Source organism: Leopardus geoffroyi, chromosome E1 (genome assembly GCF_018350155.1).
Source record: "Leopardus geoffroyi isolate Oge1 chromosome E1, O.geoffroyi_Oge1_pat1.0, whole genome shotgun sequence".
Lineage (NCBI taxonomy): Eukaryota > Metazoa > Chordata > Mammalia > Carnivora > Felidae > Leopardus > Leopardus geoffroyi.
Window position 1 is genome coordinate 26558516 of NC_059330.1, and position 21379 is coordinate 26579894.

General features: G+C 35.4%; 1 protein-coding gene across 3 annotated transcripts in view; it reads right to left on the reverse strand.

The window, feature by feature from the left end:
• The window catches only part of INTS2 (integrator complex subunit 2), a 62223-nt gene that overhangs the window by 24724 nt on the left and 16120 nt on the right, over positions 1–21379 (reverse strand). For all 3 annotated transcript variants that reach the window (XM_045490627.1, XM_045490626.1, XM_045490628.1), the window contains 7 exons: positions 20561–20686; positions 16366–16437; positions 16168–16282; positions 14226–14294; positions 12141–12275; positions 10458–10634; positions 9062–9170 (listed from right to left, as the gene is read on the reverse strand). In XM_045490627.1, coding sequence (XP_045346583.1) covers positions 9062–9170; positions 10458–10634; positions 12141–12275; positions 14226–14294; positions 16168–16282; positions 16366–16437; positions 20561–20686 — 803 coding nt within the window. The remainder of the gene's footprint in view (positions 1–9061; positions 9171–10457; positions 10635–12140; positions 12276–14225; positions 14295–16167; positions 16283–16365; positions 16438–20560; positions 20687–21379) is intronic.

Here is a 21379-nt window from a genome sequence, read left to right on the forward strand (position 1 = left end):
CCACATCTGGTTCTCTGCTGTTAGCACAGAGCCAGCTTCAGATCCTCTGCAGCCCCTCAGCCCCTCCCCCGCTCGCGCTTTCTCTTAAAAATAAATAAACATTAAAAAAAAAAGAACTGTTAGAATAAGTGAATTCAGGGGGCACCTGGGTGGCTCAGTCAGTTGAGTGTCTAACTCTTGATTTCGGTTCAGGTCATGATCCCAGGGTTGTGGAGCCTGCTTAGGATTCTCTTTCTCTTCCTCTGCCCCTCTCCCCCATTTGCACTCTTTCTAAAATAAAAAGTCTACTATTAAAAAAATCAATTCAGTAAAACTGCAGGATATAAAATCAATACACAAAAATTTATTGTATTTCTATACACTAATAATGAACTATCAGAAAGAGAAATTAAGAAAACAACCCCATTTATAGTTACATCAAAAAGAATAAAATACCTAAGAATAAGTTAAACCAAAGAGGTGAAAGACCTGAATACTGAAAACTATAAGACATCAATGAAAGAAATTAAAGAGGACACAAATTAATAATATTTGTTATTTATAATTTGTTATTTATAACATTTGGACTGTTTAAAATCAATATTATTAAAATGCCCATATCATCAAAAGCTATCTACAAATTCAGTGCAATCCCTATCAAAATTCTGATGGCATTTTTCACAGAACTAGAACAAATAATACTAAAATTTGTATGAAACCACAGAAAACCCAAAAGCAACCTTGAGAGAGAAAAACAAAGCTAGAAGGATCATGCTCTCTGATTTTAAACTATATTACAAAGCTATAGTAATTAAAAGTTTGGTATTTGTATGAAAGCAGACACATAGATCAATGGAACAAAGTAGAGAGCCCAGAAATAAACCCATGCATACATGGTCAACTGTTCCACAACAAAGGAGACAAAGATATATAATGAGCAAGAGGACAATCTCTTCAATAAACAGTGTTGGGAAAACTGGACAGCCACATGCAAAAGAATAAAGCTCAACTATCTAACACCACACACAATGATTAACTCAAAATGGATTAAAGACTTTAACAGAAGACCTAAAACCTTATGACTCCCAGAAGAATATGTAGGTGGTAACTTCTTGGTCTTGGCAGTGATTTTTTGACTCTGACACCAAAACCAAAAGCAGGACACCTGGATGGCTCAGTCAGTTAAGCATCTGACTCTTGATTTTGACTCAGGTCATGATCTCAGAGTCAGTAGGTTTGAGCCCTGCGTCGGGCCCTGCACTGATGGTGCAAAGCCAGCTTGGGATTCTCTCTCTCCCTCTCTCCTTCTACCCCTTCTCTACTTGCACCCTCTCTCCCTCAAACTAAATAAACTTAAAAAAAAAAAAAAAAAAGCAAAAATAAACAAGTGTGACTACATTAAACTAAAAAGCTTCTGCACTGGAAAGAAAACCATCAACAAAGGCAACCAAATGAACTGGAGGAAATATTTACATATCATAAATCTGATAAAAGGCTAATGCCCAAAATATATAAAATAGCTCATACAACTCAACAGCAAAAAAAAAAAAAAAAAAAATCTGATTTTAAAATGGGCAGAAAATCTAAATGGATATTTTTACAAAGAAGATATACAAATGGCCAATAGGTATATAAAAAGATGCTTAACATCATTAATCATCAGTGAAAGGCAAAAAAACCCCTGCAATTAGCCATCACCTTACACCTGTTAGAGTGGCTATTACCAAAAAAGACAAGAAATAAGTGTTGCCATGGATGTGGAGCAAAGGGAACCCTATGTGCTACTGATGGCAATGTAAATTGGGTATAGCCAATATGGAGGTTCCTCAAAAAATTAGTAATAGAGGGGCACCTGGATGGCTCAATCTGTTTAGCATCTAACTCTTGATTTTGGCTCAGGTCATGGTCTCACGGTTCGTGAGATCAAACCCTGTACCAGTCTCCATGCTGACAGTGTGGAACCTACTTGGGATTCTCTCTCTCCCACTATTTCTGCCCCTTCCCCACTCTCTCCCTCAAAATAAATAAATAAACTTAAAAAAAAACTTTAAAAAATAAAAATTTTAAAAGTTAAAAAAATTAATAATAGAACAACCGTATGATCCAGCAATTCTACTTTTGTGTAATTTACCTGAAGAAAATGAAAACGTTAACTTGAAAAGATCCCCCCATGTTCACTGCATTATTCACAATAACCAAAATATGGAAACAACCTAGGTGTCCATCAATGGATGAATGGATAAAGAAAAATGTGGGATGTGTGTGTGTGTGTGTGTGTGTGTGTGTGTGTGTGTAATATAATCCATCCATAAAAAAAAAAAATGAAATCTTACCATTTTCAACAACACAGATGGACTTCGATGGCATTACACTAAGTGAAAAAAGTCAGAGAAAGACAAATACCATATTATCTTTTTTATGTGGAATCTTAAAAAAAAAAAAAAAAAAAAGCTCGCAGATACAGAGAACAGATTGGTGGATGCCAGAAGCAGGGGATGGGGGATAGAAGAAACAGGTGAAGGGGGGTTCAAAAAAGAAAAAGAAAAAAACCCTCAATACTAAAAACCCATTTTGAAACCACAGCCCTATGGCTCATCTTGATATAAAATAAAATTGTATAAAATGTATAAAATAACACTAAAGAGGAAAAAAACACACATAAAATGGTACTTTAAAGAGAAAGTAATAGATTGACTATACTTACACAGAATGCTTATATATAAATTAGTAAAGATAGATATGTTAAATAATAAAGTACACACACACACACACACACAGGTGTTCCAGTGATAGTCAAATCCTGGTTCCCACACTTATTGCTTAGGGAAGTTCAGCTTAGGGAAGTTCTTAACTTCCCTGTGCCTCAGTGCTCTCACCTGTAAAATCACAGAAACAGTACTCATCTCATAGAATTGTTGTGAGGGTTTACATGAGTTAACACATGTAAAGTGCTTCAAGTAATGTCTGGCACATGACAAGCACTCAAATGTTAACTGGTATTATTAAGATCTATAGTCTCCAAGATTAATTTAGGGTAAAGTATCAATATTTAAGTTTCTGGACCTATAAAAATGAAGACAAAATCCTGATCACATTTTAATGATTCCATCAAAGAACTAGCAGCCCATGAGGCCCTGCCTAAAGCACTTATTTCTCTTTAACATCTCTGTGAAATACAGCATCAAAGATATTCTTAATCCTTCAGTAAAAGATAAACTGTAATTTGACAACAATCATATTTCCAAACTTCTTCCAATGCATGGCTTTCAAAGAGTCAAATCTAACATTTAATCTCATCCCCAACAAAACTGTAGAAATACTTTGAATATTATTTACATTGCCCCTAGTTTTTGTGACATTTTAATCCTTAAAAAAATCCGATAGAAAATAATTCACGTAGAAATTAGTGTAAACTTGATACCAAAGCAGAAAGAGAAAAAAGAAAGAAGAAAAAAGGTCAATTTCACTTGTTTAAATACAGATGGAAAAAAAAAAAACCAACACGCAAATCAAACCTAGCACCATACTAAAAGAATAACATACCAAAACCAAGTAGGATACATTCCAGGAATATAAAGATATTAATTTTACAATGAATTATATAAATAGACCAAACAAATCATCTCAATAACTGCCAAAAAAGTATTTACTTGATAAATTATTTTTTAAATGGTACTCTAAGAAATTCAGAGCTTAACTAATCCAAACTAAATACCAATACCTTTCCTATAACCAGTGATAACTTGTTAGAAGATTATCCAGAACCTATATAAAGGAAAATTTTATTGGCAGATGCAAAAAAACTTGAATAAATTTTGAAACTTAAATAAATTTGAACTCATTCAAAAAACATTTACTAACTATATGTGTCAAGGAATATACTAGATCTAGATACAATGGCGAAAATACAGACAAAAATCAGTGCTCATGAAGCTTAAATTTTAACAATGAAAAAAAATTATTTCATATATCTAGATGGGAAGACTTAATATTGTAAAGATGGTAAATTCTCTCCAAATCTGTAAACCTAACATAATTTTGATCAAAAATCCCAGCATAATAATCTTCTCTGGAAAGTTCATGTGAAAGATTAAACATGTAAGAACAGACAAAAATTCTGAACAAGAAGTTATGATGAAAGTGACTGGAACTTAAGAAAGAAAATCCAAAATCAGACATAGGTTTGTAAGAAAACTTCAATGTACATCAAAGCGACCTTCCAAAGCAATAGGAAAATGACAGATTATTCACTATGTGATGTTGACAAATAGCCAATTATAAAAAAATAAAATTGGATCTGTACCCCATACTTTACACCAAAATTAATTAAAGGCATACTTAAATTTTAAAAATGAAATAATAAGGTCCTAAAAGAACATATAGGTGATTAGTTATATGAACGTTAGTACCTAGCTTTGGAAGATTTTCTTCCCCCCAAAATTTTATAATTAAAAAACACCATAAACTGAGGTGCTGACAGCTCAGAGCCTGGAGCCTGCTTCAGATTCTGTGTCTCCCTCTCTCTCTGCCCCTCCCCTGCTCAAGCTCAGTTTCTTTCTGTCTCTCAAAAATAAATAAAACATCAAAAAAAATTTTTTTTAAACACCATAAATAATAATACTCTATATTATAAAAAAGCACTCACATCTTATGCAAATATAGGAGTCTATATTGGTATAACCTATCTGGAAAGCAATATGGCAGTTCATCTTTTTTATATAAATTTTATTTATTCATTCTGAGAGTGAGAGCGAGAGAGAGAGAGAGAGAGAGAGTACAAGTGGGGCAGGGGCAAAGAGAGAGGGAGAGAAAATCCCAAGCAGGCGTTGCACTGTCAGTGCAGAGCCCAACACAGGGCTCAAACCCACTGACCAGAGGTCATGACCTGGGCCAAAATCAAGAGGCAGACGCCTAACTGACTGAGCCACTCAGGCAACCTTGTTCATTTTTTAAATCTTACAATTTATAGTACAAGTACTATAGACTTAGTAATTCTATATCTAGGAATCTCTCCTAAGGACAGAAATAATCATGCCTATGTACAAAGTTAGCTCTAACAGTCATTCCTCCACTGTTTATAATGGCAAAATTTGGAAATGGTTTAAATGTCCAACAAAAAGAAGTTTGTTAGTAATGAGATATTTATGAGGAAATATTGTACAGCTATTTAAAGATGTCCTTGAAAATGTACTATAATAGGCAAGTGTTTAAAATGTATTAAGGAGAAAGGTTAGATTAAAAATATGTATTACTGGGATGCCTGGCTGTCTCAATCAGTAGAGCACGCAACTCTTAATCTCAGGGTTGTGAGCCTCACAATGAGTGTAGAGATTACTTAAAAATAAAATCTTTAAAAAAATGTATTATGATTCTGACTTTGTAAAAGCTATCATCTGTGCAAAGACTGAAAGGTTTTCTAAGAAAATTCAAATGGTGATTAGCAGAATTATGGGTGGTTTATATTTCAATCTTTTTACTTTTCTCATTTCCTAGATTTTTTTCCAGTAAACACAACTTCTAATAATGTTTTCTTTTTTTAAATCCAGTTCCTTTGCATCAAATAAGGTACAATTAGGTAGGTAAACAATGAAATAAGTTTTTAAAATTCTTATACTGTTACTCTAAAATATGGTCATACAACTGTTTTGTCCAAACTTTATTTTAAAGCTCCAAAACTTGAAGTTGCCAATAAATAACATTGGCCAATGGGGTGCCTGGATGGCTCAGTCGGTTAAGTATCTGACTTTGGCTTAGGTCATGATCTCACAGTTCGTGGGTTCAAGCCCTGCAATGGGCTCTGTGCTGACAGCTCAGAGCCTCGAACCTCCTTTGGATTCTGTGTCTCCCTCTCGCTCTGCCCCTCCCCCTCTCATGCTCTGTCTCTCTCTCTCTTTCTCTCCCTCTCTCAAAAATAAACATTAAAAAAAAATAACATTGGCCAATGTTTGCTTAAAAGTTACTGCATTCTATTTTATTTTTTTAGTGTTTATTTATTTTTGAGAGAGCAAGAGAAGGAAGGGCAGAAAGAGAGGTAATAAAGTCTTTAGATGTAATAAACAGGAAACATTTTTTAAGTCTAAAAATTGGAACTATAATGGTAATGCTCACATTTTAATTAGGTATTAGTACACTGGGATTTATTATAGCACTCTATTTCTTACATATATTCTTCTAGATCAATACAATATTTAACTAAAATTAATATACATGGTATAAATATAAACAAATATAAATATTTTTAAACAAACCAAAAATATATGTGCATACGAAAAATATATAGACACATATGTACTTTTTTTCCAATGTTTATTTGAGAAAGAGAGAGAGAGAGTGTGCACATATGAGAGGGAGGGGCAGAGAGAGAGAGGGACATAGAGAATCCCAAGCAGGCTCTGCACTGTCAGCATAGAGCCTGATATATGACTTGATCCCACAAACTATGAGATCATGAGCTGAGCCAAAATCAAGAGTCGATGCTTAACGAACTAAGCCACCCAGATGCCCTCATATGCACTTTAATGGCTATGATAATCCAATACTTGGTTCTAACTGAAATTTCAGAATTCCATATGTGAGCATCTTCAGCTACCTGATGGTTACCAATAATTTTTATTATAAGGGCCAAAACCACAGAACATTTAACAATGTACTAAAACCAGAATACAACTTCACATGTAGGAATTAAATGTGAGGCAGAATTACCATTTTGAATGTGAAAGAGCAAAGTTCTCTCATGTTGTGACATATTCTGCAGTTATTTATTCCCCTTGGAGATGAGAAACTAGACTAGGAAAAAGTCTCCTCAACCAAAAAGAAAAAGACAGATCTCTCTATTTGTTTTCCACATCCATCACCTCTCAAGGACATCAGTCCAGGGGTTCTGTCCTCAGCATTATCAACCTTGCCTCTCCATTACTCCCAACAACATACAAACATTCCCTAAATTCTTTCACCTTCAAAAAAAAAAAAAAGAAGAAGCCCTCTCGTGACCTCATTTTCCTCTCCAATTATCACATTCATTGCTTTCCTTTCTTTATGACTTCTCCAAAGACCTGTCTCTACTCACTGTCTTCAGTATATCTCCTCTACTTTTTGTTTCAATTCACTACAATCAGGCTTTCTCCTACCACTTTACTAGTAAAACTGTAAAAGTCAAATGACCTCCAGCAAGCAATATGCAGTCATCAGCTGAGCCTCAGTCCAAACCTTAACTTACTAGAAACATCATTTGACAGAGGGGATCACTGTATCTTCAGAAACATCTTCTCTTGGCTTCCAGGACATCATAACCTCCTGATTCTCCCACACTTTACTCTTGTCCTTGGTGATCCTATTCAATGTCATGATTTTAAATATCATATATATGCTGAAGAATCTCAAAGTCTAGTTATTTCCCCTGAATTCCAGGCCAGTCTATATAACTATCTCCTTAACATCCCCATTTGAAAGTTTATCACACATTTCAAAATTAACATGTCCAAAACTGAGCTCCTGATCCTCCACAAATCTGCTCCTTCCCCTGGCTCTTTTATTTCAGTTGATAGCCATTCTGTCCTTTAGGCTCAGGCCAAAAGGCTCCACATTAACTTTGGCTCAGGTCTCTCAAATCTCATGAATTCATCAGCAAAACATTTCAACTCTAATTGAAAAATACATATGCACTATCAGTCCAAAACACCACTATCTTTTCCCTAGAATCTTGTAAAAACTTAATAACTTTCCTCTAATGCCCCAGTTCCTTTCCCTGATTCAATCCAGGCCAAGTTGTACTCCTAACCTAAAATCCTTAACTTTCCAACTGAGATCCATCAGATTATTGAGTAAAGAACAGAGGCTTAACAGGAACAGAGTTGAACTAAGCATATCACTGGGGACTGGAATATATAATCTTTAAAGATTGCTCCAGTCCTAAAAATCCTGAGTACTTGTTAATTCTGCATGGTATACACATAAGAGTTGACTATACTACTCTCTGTACATTCCTGTTTTAAAAAATTTTTTTGCTAGGCATTAATTTATATAAAAAATAAGAGTGTATCTTGGTTCCAGCTACAGTGTGAATGGTCTGAATTCTCCCCCAGACCACCTTCTTGTAATTTATTCTTCTATGGTCTACTGAATCACAAGTGTCATTTTTTTTTAACAGAATTAGTTATATGTGGATAAAAGTGAGAGACTATTATCTACTGCCTATTATTAGCCCATCTTGTGGCTAATATGACTAAGATTATAATTACAGTTAAGGGATATCATCCATATAACCCTAATGATTATAGTCAGGAAAGAAAGCAGCTGAGAAATCCACAATATTCTTAAAACCCAATACTTAAGATAAATAAAAGAAACTGACCCGCCGAACACTGAATAGTAACTTTGATTTATAGCTCTCAAAAAGTAAAATCACTCAGCAAAATAACAGCCCTTACAAGAATTTTCCCTGTATTACATACTAAATGCCTACAGCTTTCTAATGACACTTTTTGTTCAGTATGGAACTACATACACTTAGCAAGCCTAAAACACAGGTGAATTTTCTTTTTCAAATATAGAAGAGCATACTACTTTATACCAATATCTTCTATGTTAAATCTGATCTTCCGATATTAAAGTTGCTGTTTGAAAGCCCAGTTCAGTGATAATTTTAATGGCAAAATGAAACTCTTCTGTTGTTTTTTTCTCCTGTTTTTGAATAGTTGGTATTCTTCACACTAATGGAAGGAAGGCAGGGCAAAGATTGAAATCGAGCAAAAAAATTTCAGTTACTTCTTTCAGATTTATCTCTTAATTTATAGGTACTTAGTAGAGTCACTAAATTGCTAAAATATAGGCAATTAGGCCATTATTAATTTAGCCTGCTAAAAAAAAAGAAGACTGAGCCTCAAGGGGTGGTTATGTGCCCATACATACATGTATTTATGCATCAGAGTATATAATGCCTACATTGCAAAGACTACAGAATGATACTGGAATTTGTTAGTATACTAGACCTTATTTTCTCATGACAGCTTGGAAAATAACACAATATAAGCAAATCAAATGAACGATCACTAGAAACACTCCCCTATAAACATGTACACCTTACCTAAAGTCTTCGTGTTTGCTAGGAGAGCCTCCTCATAAGACAGTATATAGTAAAGCACCAAAAGCTGTGCTGTGATACTGAAACGTTGATTAAGACGGATGTTGTCACCCTGGAGGTAATAATATAAATACTTTAAAATACTGTTAAATTTCATGACTGCTTTTTTTTTTTTTTTTAATTTTTTTTTTTTTTTTTTTTTTTCAACGTTTTATTTTATTTTTGGGACAGAGAGAGAGACAGACAGAGCATGAACGGGGGAGGGGCAGAGAGAGAGGGAGACACAGAATCAGAAACAGGCTCCAGGCTCTGAGCCATCAGCCCAGAGCCTGACGTGGGGCTCGAACTCACGGACCGCGAGATCGTGACCTGGCTGAAGTCGGACACTTAACCGACTGCGCCACCCAGGCGCCCCACATGACTGCTTTTTTGATGGTAAAATCATTTAACATAGACTATTCAGTGTTACTATTCCCAAGAGCAGATAAAATGGGAGAAACATTGCCATGTTTGTATTAAACTCAGAGACAACTTGAAGTTTAAACTTGAGATGGTATGGAAGATGAAAGGCAACATGCTTAACAGTCTTTAAGACAAAAAAAAAAAAAAAAAAAAAAAAAAAAGGACTTCAGCTTTCCTCAACAGCAATTCTATCAGGCTGCTTCTGAAAAAGGTTTACTGGAGTCTCAAGTATTACCTGAAATCACCATGAAGAACATAACTCCTAAAAAATATATATTTTACGTCTGAATATATTTATGAAAAATACAAACATCTTTTCCTTCTAAGAAATGGACAAAAAAAATTTTCTTCAAGTTGCCCAATTGAATCTAAGTAGATCTTAGATTCCCAGGAAGCTAAACAAACATCTGTTGAATGTATTGTAATGTCACAGAGTCCTGTGTTAAGCACACACTCTCTGGGGCACTCTTTAGACTTTAAAATGGACCTTTTAAAAGAACTCCTCGGGGCGCCTGGGTGGCGCAGTCGGTTAAGCGTCCGACTTCAGCCAGGTCACGATCTCGCGGTCCGTGAGTTCGAGCCCCGCGTCGGGCTCTGGGCTGATGGCTCAGAGCCTGGAGCCTGTTTCTGATTCTGTGTCTCCCTCTCTCTCTGCCCTTCCCCCGTTCATGCTGTGTCTCTCTCTGTCCCAAAAATAAATAAACGCTGGAAAAAAAAAAAAAAAAAAAAAAGAACTCCTCAAAAAGTGCCTCTTCAACAAACCACTTGGAACTAATAGCATACCTATAAATTTCCTAAGTGAGCTGAAGAAATTTTATCTCATTTAAAGTTCAGAACCACCCAGAAGTCCTCTAATAATCAAAGAAATAATATGAAACAAGTCAGAAGAATAAAATAAAATAAAAATCAGAAAAATGTACAAGAACAACTACTTTACCCCAATGACTCCTTGGAAAATACTAAGGATCTCCTGTTCTGTGACTGGCTGATTTGTGGCTTCTGGATTGGATTTAGATGCTGGAGTAAGTATGGAATTTATGTATACATCAATCAGAGGAAGTAATTGAGGATGGAGTGGAGTAGAGGTTTCACACAGCTGTCTATAAATCCAGTCCTAAAAAAGAAGGTTATAGGCACTAAATCAATTATGGCAATAAGAAAAAGCAAGTAAAATTTAATAAGTACATACAATTTTACATGATTTATGAATCACTGAAACTATTAACTTTTAGCAGTTATAAATATATTACCCAGTTTCACAACTGTCTTTGATTTAAAAATATGAATTACTTGTTATATCTTAATCAAGACTATTGTCTAGTAGAAGATAAATCTAAAATGATGAGTCTGGGTTTCAAATATGGACTTTGGGTTTTTAGTCTATTAGTTTTTAAGTAGTAGGAAAAATATTGTAAGTCACTACTATATCTATATTTAGGTATAGACCCCATAGCACAGAGGAATTTAGGGAGAGGAACAACTCTTTACAGCAAATCCTCAGATAAATTAAGAAAGTGATGAGTTGCCTGGGTGGATCAGTCGGTTTAGCACCTGACTCTTGATCTCAGCTCAGGTCTTGATCTTAGGGTTGTGAGTTCAAGGCCCGTGCTGGGCTCCACACTGAGCTTAGAGACTACTTAAAAAAAAAAGTGGCCTTGGCAACTACTTATGGGAAAGACTATCACTTAACTACACACAGATAGAGGACATGTAGATATGGTGGGTGTGCATTCAGACTCTTAAATCTTTTCTATTTCATTTGTTAAAAATATAAAGAAGCAGAAGATACAATCTACCTGGAAAACAACTTCACTAAATCATGAAAACAAGGATAGTTAAAGGTAATATATCAATGCATATAAGTGTTCATTATTCTTTATAAATTAAAGAGCCTTGGGGCGCCTGGGTGGCGCAGTCGGTTAAGCGTCCGACTTCAGCCAGGTCACGATCTTGCGGTCCGTGAGTTCGAGCCCCGCGTCGGGCTCTGGGCTGATGGCTCAGAGCCTGGAGCCTGTTTCCGATTCTGTGTCTCCCTCTCTCTCTGCCCCTCCCCTGTTCATGCTCTGTCTCTCTCTGTCCCAAAAATAAATAAAACGTTGAAAAAAAAAAAAAAAATTAAAGAGCCTCCAGAAAAGGCTCAGATTTCTTTACTTTTGGGGTTTATCCTTTTCTTTAGAAGACCTTTTAACTGTTTGATATAGCCAACTATAAGTAACTAGAAATATATCGAAATATGTATGTTAGGTGTTAGCTATCCTTGTCACAAAAGTACAAATGCTGGTCATAGCTGACAAGAAACTTTGTTTGGTAAAGAAAACCAAAGTATAGAAAATGGCAATTTCTTACTAAGGTTTAACGAAATAGCCACATGCTATTATTGAAAATTCAAATGGATTAGTACCATTGTACATTTTGTCAATAACTTAAGAATTATATTATTTTTAAAATCTGACATTAACTATACATACATTTATACATAGTCCTAGTTACTATGTATAAATGGGTAGTAATTAGACATATTTTATACACAAAATCCACAGAAGCCTATAAACAGAAATAGAACTAGGAAAAAAAACCATTAACTTGGGTTGTAGCTTGAAATATAACTATAAAGTTATACTTTTATTGACACTTTGTGCTTGGTAAAGGAACGACTCCTGAGAAGCTGGTAAATACAATGAATGGGCAAAAATCCAGTAATGTTGGCACTCAGGTTGCTGGTGACAGGGACCCGAACAGCATGAGCTGTGACAACCTAAAAGGGAAAACAATATTAATACATATGATAAAACCAAATATAAAATTATTCTGAAACAGGGAAGATTAGCAGGTAGACTGTCAATATTTAATACAAATGCAGTCCTTAGGAATGAATGAGAAAAACTAATTACATGGTAATTAATACTTCTGAATGATGAGGCAGCATACATTTAGGAATTTGTAAAGCACTCTAATTTTTTAAATTTGTTTTTAAGCATAGATAGGTTGACAGTGATGTAGTAAGGTAAAATAAAAATCTAAAATTTGGAATCATAAAATCTGGACTCAGTGACTTTACATAAGTCATTTTATCTTTGGAGTCTATTTTCACATCTATAAAATGGAACAATATAGTCTTACCTGCCTCAAAGGTTTTTGTGAGGGGGAAAAAGTGCTTTGAAAAACATATGTCAATTATAAAGTATCAGTTCTTTATATGTGATATAAATTCTTTATATATGATATAAATTATCACATTGACATAAACAGGAATTTTTATTGTCATTCTCATTCTGTCATGCATAGACCTCTAATGGTTGTTCAAAGACCCTTCCCAAAGTCATCTTCCAGTCAGTTCAAATAAACACATAAAAAATAACTTATGAGGGGCGCCTGGGTGGCGCAGTTGGTTGGGCGTCCAACTTCAGCCAGGTCACGATCTCGCGGTCCGGGAGTTCGAGCCCCGCGTCAGGCTCTGGGCTGATGGCTCAGAGCCTGGAGCCTGTTTCCGATTCTGTGTCTCCCTCTCTCTCTGCCCCTCCCCCGTTCATGCTCTGTCTCTCTCTGTCCCAAAAATAAATAAACGTTGAAAAAAATAAATAAATAAATAACTTATGAGTCTCCTATGTACCATGTGTGTCTGTACGTGGGAGTGTATGTACATTGAGGAGAGAAAAGAGAGTTTGGTATAGGGATGAGAGTATTACCCTAAAATAAACATAGTTATGCATCCATGAGTATTTTCGAATCTCATTTTTTAAGACATGTATGTTCTTTGTTATCTGAGGTTTACATTAACAAATTAATCTGGGAATTAATTTTAAATTTCAGAATTGTCTCCTCGCTAAAAAAAACCAAAATATCCTTAAGATTACCCATGGACAAAAGAACTAAGGCCAAATAAGAACATGTAAATACAAGAATAAGGAATGTAGACACTCTAGCTTATAATTTAGTTAGAAATGAACATTACAGCCTAAAAGTTTAAACAGGTCTATATTTTGTTTTTCTCTTGACAAATCCAAATGATTACTCTATGTGAGATCCTTACCATCAACATCTAAGACCATACTCTTAGTATTTACTCAAAATCTCCAAAATATATAAATTTAAAACATACATTTGTATGTAGTATATACTTTAAAAGTAAACTTTAGGGGTGCCTGGGTGGCTCCGTCGGTTAAACAACCCACTCTTGATTTCATTATTATTTTTTTTTAATGTTTATTTTTGAGACAGAGACAGAGCATTGGTGGGGGAGGGGCAGAGAGAGAGGAAGACACAGAATCCGAAACAGGCTCCAGACTCCAAGCTGTCAGCACAGAGCCCGACGCAGGGCTCGTACCCACAAACCGTGAGATCATGACCTGAGCTGAAGTCAGTTGCCCAACCGACTGAACCACCCTGGTGCTCCCCCACTCTTGATTTCAGATCACATCATGACCTCACAGTTGTGGGATCGAGCCCCGCATCAGCTCCTTGCTGAGATTCTCTCTTTCCCTCTCACTCTCTCCCTGCCTTTCCACACCCTTCCCTCTCTCTCTCTCAAAAAAGTAAACTTTAAATGGGATTATCCTTTACAGAAGTTTCAGAGATTAAATAAACTATCATTGGAAACTAAAGGACTATAGTATACTCTTAAACTGAGATATGCAAGTTTTCCCCCAAATGAATGTTGTAAAACAAAATTAAAGAAGTACCTAAAGAATAAAGTTAAAAGAAGTACCTGCTCAGTAAAAATTTCCTGTGTGAAGATAGTCTTCATCCTGCTCAAGGAGCTTGGCTTAATTACAATCTAAAACAACCAAAAAAATTCTCAGCACATAAAAATATATGAAGCACATTTAATAAATTTATTATCTAAAATAAAATGACTGTGATATATAAAATTAAAGTTCAAATAAACACAGTTTTGGGGGTTCTGGCTGGCTCATTCGGTACAGCATATGACTCTTACTCTCAGGGTTTTGAGTTCTCTCCCCACATTGGCATGGAGCCTACTTAAAAAAATAAGTGAAAATAAATATCTTTTGGGGCGCCTGGGTGGCTCAGTCACTTAAGCGTCCAACCTTGGCTCAGGTCATGATCTCGCTGCTCATGGGTTCGAGCCCCACATCAGGCTCTGTGCTGACAGCTCGGAGCCTGGAGCCTGCTCCAGATTGTGTTTCCCTCTCTCTCTCCCCCATGCCCCATTCACATTCTGTCTGTCTCTCTTGCTCTCAAAAATAAAAATAAACATTAAAAAAAACTAGTACAAAAAACCTTTTAAAAAAACACAAAAGACACAGTTTCACTAGTAATCGATGAAATGCAAAGTAAGTGGAACCATCTTTCATCAATCAAATTTGTAAAGATGAAAAAGAATCGTAACACCCAGTGATGGTGAGAGTCCAGTTAACTGGTACTTTCATGCACTAATGAGAACAGTTAAACTGATATAAACTTTCAGTAAGATAATCTGGCAATTATATTAATATCATTATATTCTTTTTAGTTAGTAACTGCCTTCTAGAACTTTTTCCTAAGGAGATAATCCAAAAATTGTTTAAAGGGGGTACCTGGCTGGTTCAATCTGTAAAGCATGTAACTCTTTTTTTTTTTTTTTTTTTTTTTAATTTTTTTTTTTTTTCCAACGTTTATTTTATTTTATTTTTGGGACAGAGAGAGACAGAGCATGAACGGGGGAGGGGCAGAGAGAGAGGGAGACACAGAATCGGAAACAGGCTCCAGGCTCTGAGCCATCAGCCCAGAGCCCGACGCGGGGCTCGAACTCATGGACCGCGAGATCGTGACCTGGCTGAAGTCGGACGCTTAACCGACTGCGCCACCCAGGCGCCCCATGTAAAGCATGTAACTCTTGATCTTGGGGCTGTGAGTTCAAGCCCCATGGTGGGTAGAGAGATTACTTAAAAAACAAGTTTAAAGATAAGCATATGTGAGTACCTATGTATGTATTTACATAAATAAGGATAATCATCTAAGCACTATTCAGAAAGTAAGAAATCTACATGGCAAATAAAGGATCCATTAAGAAAATCCTGATTGGTCCATAGGATGGACTACTATGCAGTCCATAATAAAAATGATATTGTATCAGAATTTTTTTTTAATGTTTTTATTTATTTTTGAGAGAGAGGGAGAGACAGAGTGTGAGCAGGGGAGGGGCAGAGAGAGGGGGAGACACAGAATCTGAAGCAGGCTCCAGGCTCTGAGCTATCAGCACAGAGCCCGACATGGGGCTCAAACTCGTGAACTGCAAGATCATGACCTGAGCTGAAGTCGGACGCTCAATTGACTGAGCCACCCAGGCACCCTAGAATATATATTGATATGAGGATATGTCATCACATGTTGGTTAAGTTCTTTAAATTGAAAAACTGAAAAATATATCAATGTAAAGAAAGAATAGACACCAGAATGTGAACAGTAGTATCCTTGATATCTTGAAAAATGAAATTATATTCTTCCTTTGTGTATTCTCATGCTTTCTATATTCAACATCTATTATTCTTGTAAATAAATGTTTTCAAAACATGTATTTTTTCCTGATAAAATTTCAAACTATTAAACTAAAATTACTTCAAAATGGAAACAAAATATACTGTACACTACAAGAAAATGCCCCACCTAGAAACACCTTCCTTAGAAAGAAGATAAAAGAAAATTACCTTCATCCCCAAAGTGGAACAGACCAAGTCAATGATAGCACTAAGCTGGTTGCTATGAAAGTACATAGCGACCAATAACAACATCTCCCCAAAAGAAGCAGAGACGCCAGATGTACTGTTGAAACAAAAAAGAAAATATGAATTTCCAAAAAGAAGTTAAGAAAAACTTACTAACTGAAATAAATGGAGTCACCTTACCTTTCAAAATATGCTTCTTCTTTTATCATCCAACTTAGCCACACTACCATTAGCTGCTCCTGTTCAGGTGTACTATATAAAACATGAAAAAGTCAATGGTTTATCAGAGATACTAGCATAAGAATGAGAAAGCATTATGGAATTATTTTTTAGTAGATAGTATTTTTTCCTTTGCTATTTTGAAATATCAATTTAAATTAACTCCTTGTTGAAATGGCTATTACCTGTCACTGAAATAATGAAGTAGTTCCAGAGATGAAGAATAAGGGCCTTTGCTTTTCTTTATGAATGTGAACAGTCAAACCCTCTCAAAGTTTTAATTACTGCATTTACAAGTTGGAGAAAGTGAACTTCCTCACATTTTTTGAAAAGCAAAGACCTTTTGGGATTAAAATGTTAGAAAAACTGCATTAACAGCTGATATTTCATATAGAAAAAAATCTAGTATTAAAACAATCACCAAAAAGTCACAAACTGAGTATGAGATCAGTAACAAGGTAATTAAAATTTAATCTTGAAAAACATTTTGAGCAGACGGGTGCCTGGGTGGTTCCCTTTGTTGAGTGTCTGACTCTTGATTTCAGGTCAGGTCATGATCCTAAGTTGTGGGATTGAGCCCCACGTCACGCTCTGTGCTGAGCATGGAGCCTGCTTGAAATTCTCTCTCTCTTCCTCTGCCCTTCTCCCCTGTTTGTGCTCTCTCTCTCTCTCCCAAATAAATAAAATGAAAAAAAATTTTTCTGTAAAAAACATTTTGAGCAGAACTCAAAACTATAGAGAAATAAGAGAGCACTATTCAAAAAAAAAGAAAAAGAAAAAAGAGGCATGGGCTCATCACACATAAAAAATGATTATAAAAACATACCAACAATGACTTTTTAAAAGGGAATTCCTAGATTTATATCAAAAGGTGCAAGTCAACTTTGACTTGTGAAAATAATTTGCATTGATTTTCTTCTACTTCATTGCAGTATAAATGGATAAAACAAAAGCAACTGAAAAGCCTGCTAACCCAAGTTAAGAAAATTTAAAAGGTGAGTCTCAACTCTACATAAATCATTGCTCTAAAAAAAGACAGTGTTATGTAGTAGAAAGATAATAGCCTTTAGAGCATGGCAGGCCTCAGTAGGAATCCTCTCTCTGTTAATCTCAAACAAGAAATTTAAATGATCCTTCTGAACTTTAGCTCTCCTATCCAAAAATACAAATAAAAATACCCACCTTTTAAAAGTAATGAAGATTAGAGATAATGTTTAGAAATTACTTCAGGAAAAGAGAAATCACGTCATTTTATTACCTAATTTCACACCCTCCTAAAACCCCAAACTACATTAAAGGGATTTTCCTAAAAGGCATAAATGCATATGATGATGACAATGGACAACAACACAGAATACTGGAAGCAAGAGAACATATGGAAGAGTGGTAACTGATTCAGCAGATGCAAGAAAGCAGAATACTCAACTGGCAGGAAGGAAAAGCCAATCCACTTTATACCACAGAATCCCCAAAGAGCTTAGGAACTGACAGCTCCAGGCAGTTCTAGGAGGAAGAGTGAAGACACAGCCTAAATTAAAAAGGTCATCAGTCTATATAAGTAGTAGACCTCCAGATCACCTCCTCCATTCTACACAATTAGATGAATCCCCCTCCCCCAGCAGAGAGAAGACTGAAGATTTATGCTCTGGAGATGGTAAAAGAAGGTGTCTTTGAACTAAGGGACAACCAGGGATATCTGAAGCACCGTTCAAAATGTAGGAGAATTAAGTGAATGATTAAACTACAAGCTTAGTTCCCTAACCCTCATTTTTTAACTTTGCTTATGGGTTTCTTGTCAGGCCTTTACTCTCTACACAAGACAAAAGTCTCCTCTAAGAATCTGATAAGTTTCCCAAAGAGCTACCTATACATTAAAAGATTCTAATCTGCTTATCAGTTTCCTACTTATATTTATTTATTGATTTTCCTACTTATATTTATATTTAAATATAAACAATCAAGAATTATCAAGCCCCTGGGGCGCCTGGCTGGCTCAGTCATTAGACCATGTGACTCTTGATCTGGGTTGTGAGTTCAAGCCCCATGCTGGGCATGGAGCCCACAAAAAAAAAAGAAAAGAAAAGAAAAGAAAAGAAAAGAAAAGAAAAGAAAAGAAAGAAGGAAGAAAAGAAAGAAAGAAAGAAAGAAAGAAAGAAAGAAAGAAAGAAAGAAAGAGAGAGAAAGAAAGAAAGAAAGAAAGAAAGAAAGAAAGAAAGAAAGGGAGAGAGAGGGAGGGAGGGAGGGAGGGAGGGAGGGAGGAAGGAAGGAAGAAAGGAAGGAAGGAAGGAAGGAAGGAAGGAAGAAAATAGAGACTTATCAAACCCTTGAAAAAACTTTCTAACTTGAAAAATAGAGACCAAAAAAAAGCAGGAAAAAAAAACTTAGAAAAGAAACAGTACTAATAAAATCTCTTCAGTCATTATGATTAGTATCAGAGAAAGCATACCACTGTGAAGCTACTATACAGAAGAAATAACCAGAGAACAAACAAGACTCTTAGATATCAAAAACTACAGAGGATTAAAAGTTGAAAAAAAATCTCAGAAGGTAGAATGAACAGTATCTTTTCAGAGTGAGAAAAACGTTCTAAAATTTGGATTGTGGTGATGGTTGTACAACTTTGTAAATACACATAAATCTATTAAATCATAAACTTTAAAATGGGTGAATTTTATGGTATGTGAATGGTCTTTCAATAAAGCTGTTTTTTTAAAAAAGGAGAACAAGACAAAGATAAGCAAAACAGGAAAGGATAAGAAAATAAGATAATCATTTCAGGAAATCCAATATCTAAGTAAGAGAAGGTTTTGGACAGAAAAAAAAAAAAGCCATTTGGAACATTACCAACAAATTAGCTTAAGAAAATTTCCTAGATTAAAGGACATGAGTTCCCAGGTTGAAAGGGTTTACTGAATATCTACGACAACAGACAAAAACAGACCCACACTAAGGCTTATCATCCAAAAAATTTCAAAACTCTATGGACAAAAAGTTAATCCTCCATGTTTCCATATTTTTAAAAAAACAGGCTACACAAAAAACAAGAATCAGAATGTCATCAGACTTCTCATCAGCAACACTGGAAGTCAGAAGACAATGGAATGAGACTTTCAAAATTCTCAAAGGAAATTACTTCCAGCTTCAAATTCTAAACTCTATGAAACTTAATCATGTTCCAAAGTAGAATAAAGACATTGTCAGAAATACCCAGTCTCAAAATAACTGACCTCCCACATATCCATTCTAAACAAGCAAAATGAGAAAACAATTAAAAGAAGGACATATGAGATGCAGGAAACAGGAAATCCAAAAAAGGAGACATGAAGCAAGTTGTGAAAATAATAATGAAGAGCAATTCCAGGATAAGAGCTGTGTACCAGATGCAGAGGTAACCAGTTCAGACTGGAGCCAGTTAGGAGGAGAGATTTCCTTAAGAAATACCTTGGGAGGTATTCTTGGAAATGCTTTGGGAAATATCTTGGGAGGAGGTTAAGATTGGCAGAGAGTATGAGGTTCCATTAATGTAAGTACAAAGAATAAAGAACAAATGAAAACAAACAAAATACAGGATAATTATTAATGCAAAAAGCAAGTTTTGCAGAAGAAAAGTAATCATCTATTACATGGTGGAGCTCCCAATAGTATTATATGAACAACTAAGTATTTGCCAAAGCAAAATTGCAATATAACTGTACTAGGAGAATGGGAAGATGGGAAGGACATATAGATGTGCTAGGGGGAAAAGAAGAAAGGAGAACTAATTCTTCATCTTTCATACACAGTAGGAAATCAACAATTATTCCTAAAATTGAAAAATCAAGATCAAAATATAGCAAATACAAACACAGTATTTAAAGATATGGAAGTAAAAAAAACAAAACAATCCACTAAAAGAACTGAAAGTTGCCTTGAGGGAAGGGGAAACAGGAAGTAAGGGAATTTGCCTTAACAAATGTTGAAGAACTCTTTAACTGGCATACAATTGATGCTATTGACACCATTTACTAAAAGATAATACCAATGTCCATCCCTAGACCAATTTTTTTTAGTACACTCCTAATTAATGCTATACATGCATTTTAATAGGCAAACAAAATCAGACCTTCAGAAAATAGAGCAACCTATGTAAATAGAGCAACTTTACTATGTAAAGTACCTGACAAGTGTAGAAAAGGCCAGTAGCATACAAAAGGAAAGCGAAACAAAGCGAACCCCAGCCGGTGTAGCAGGAGGACGGCTTGTCATCAACTGCAGTAACTGCTCAGCTTCTTCCTCAGTTGGTCTAAAAAATGAATATATTATTAGGCTTTACTCTTCTTAGTTGAGAGAGGAAGGAAGAAGAAGGGACTTCCCAAATAGTTTAACTTTTCAGATATGAATTCCGATCTTTATAAAGATACCTCATATTTATAAAGTCTTTAAAATCTTAAGTCATTAAAAGCAAAACTGTTGCACTTACAACCAGTGCTTTTCCTCAGATACAAATACACACAATCCTCACTTGGCAGAGTAGTATGGGACCATAAAAATAACCATTCAGGGGTGCCTGGGAGGTTCAGTCGGTTAAGCATCCAACTCTTGATTTCAGCTCAGGTCATGATCTCATGGTTTGTGAGTTCGGGCCCTGCACTGGACTCCACACTGATAGTGTGGAGCCTGCTTGGGATTCTCTCTCTTCCTCTCGCTCTCTCTCTCTCTGCCCCTCCCCTGCTCACTCTCACTCACATTTTCTCTCTAAAATAAATGAACTTTAAAAAAAAGTGTAAAAAATATATAATAAAACGTCAAAACATTAAAAACCTCCTCTCAGTCATAATACATAGGGAAATGGAAAAAATAGCAAAGTAATATTTACATAGCACTCTGTAATTGAAAATATTACAAACACTGGGAATTAAAGTGTTTTCTTTGTAAAAAAAAATTTGTCAGTAGTTTGAATAGCCCTTGCCTTCTTTTCATTCTATATATCATAATG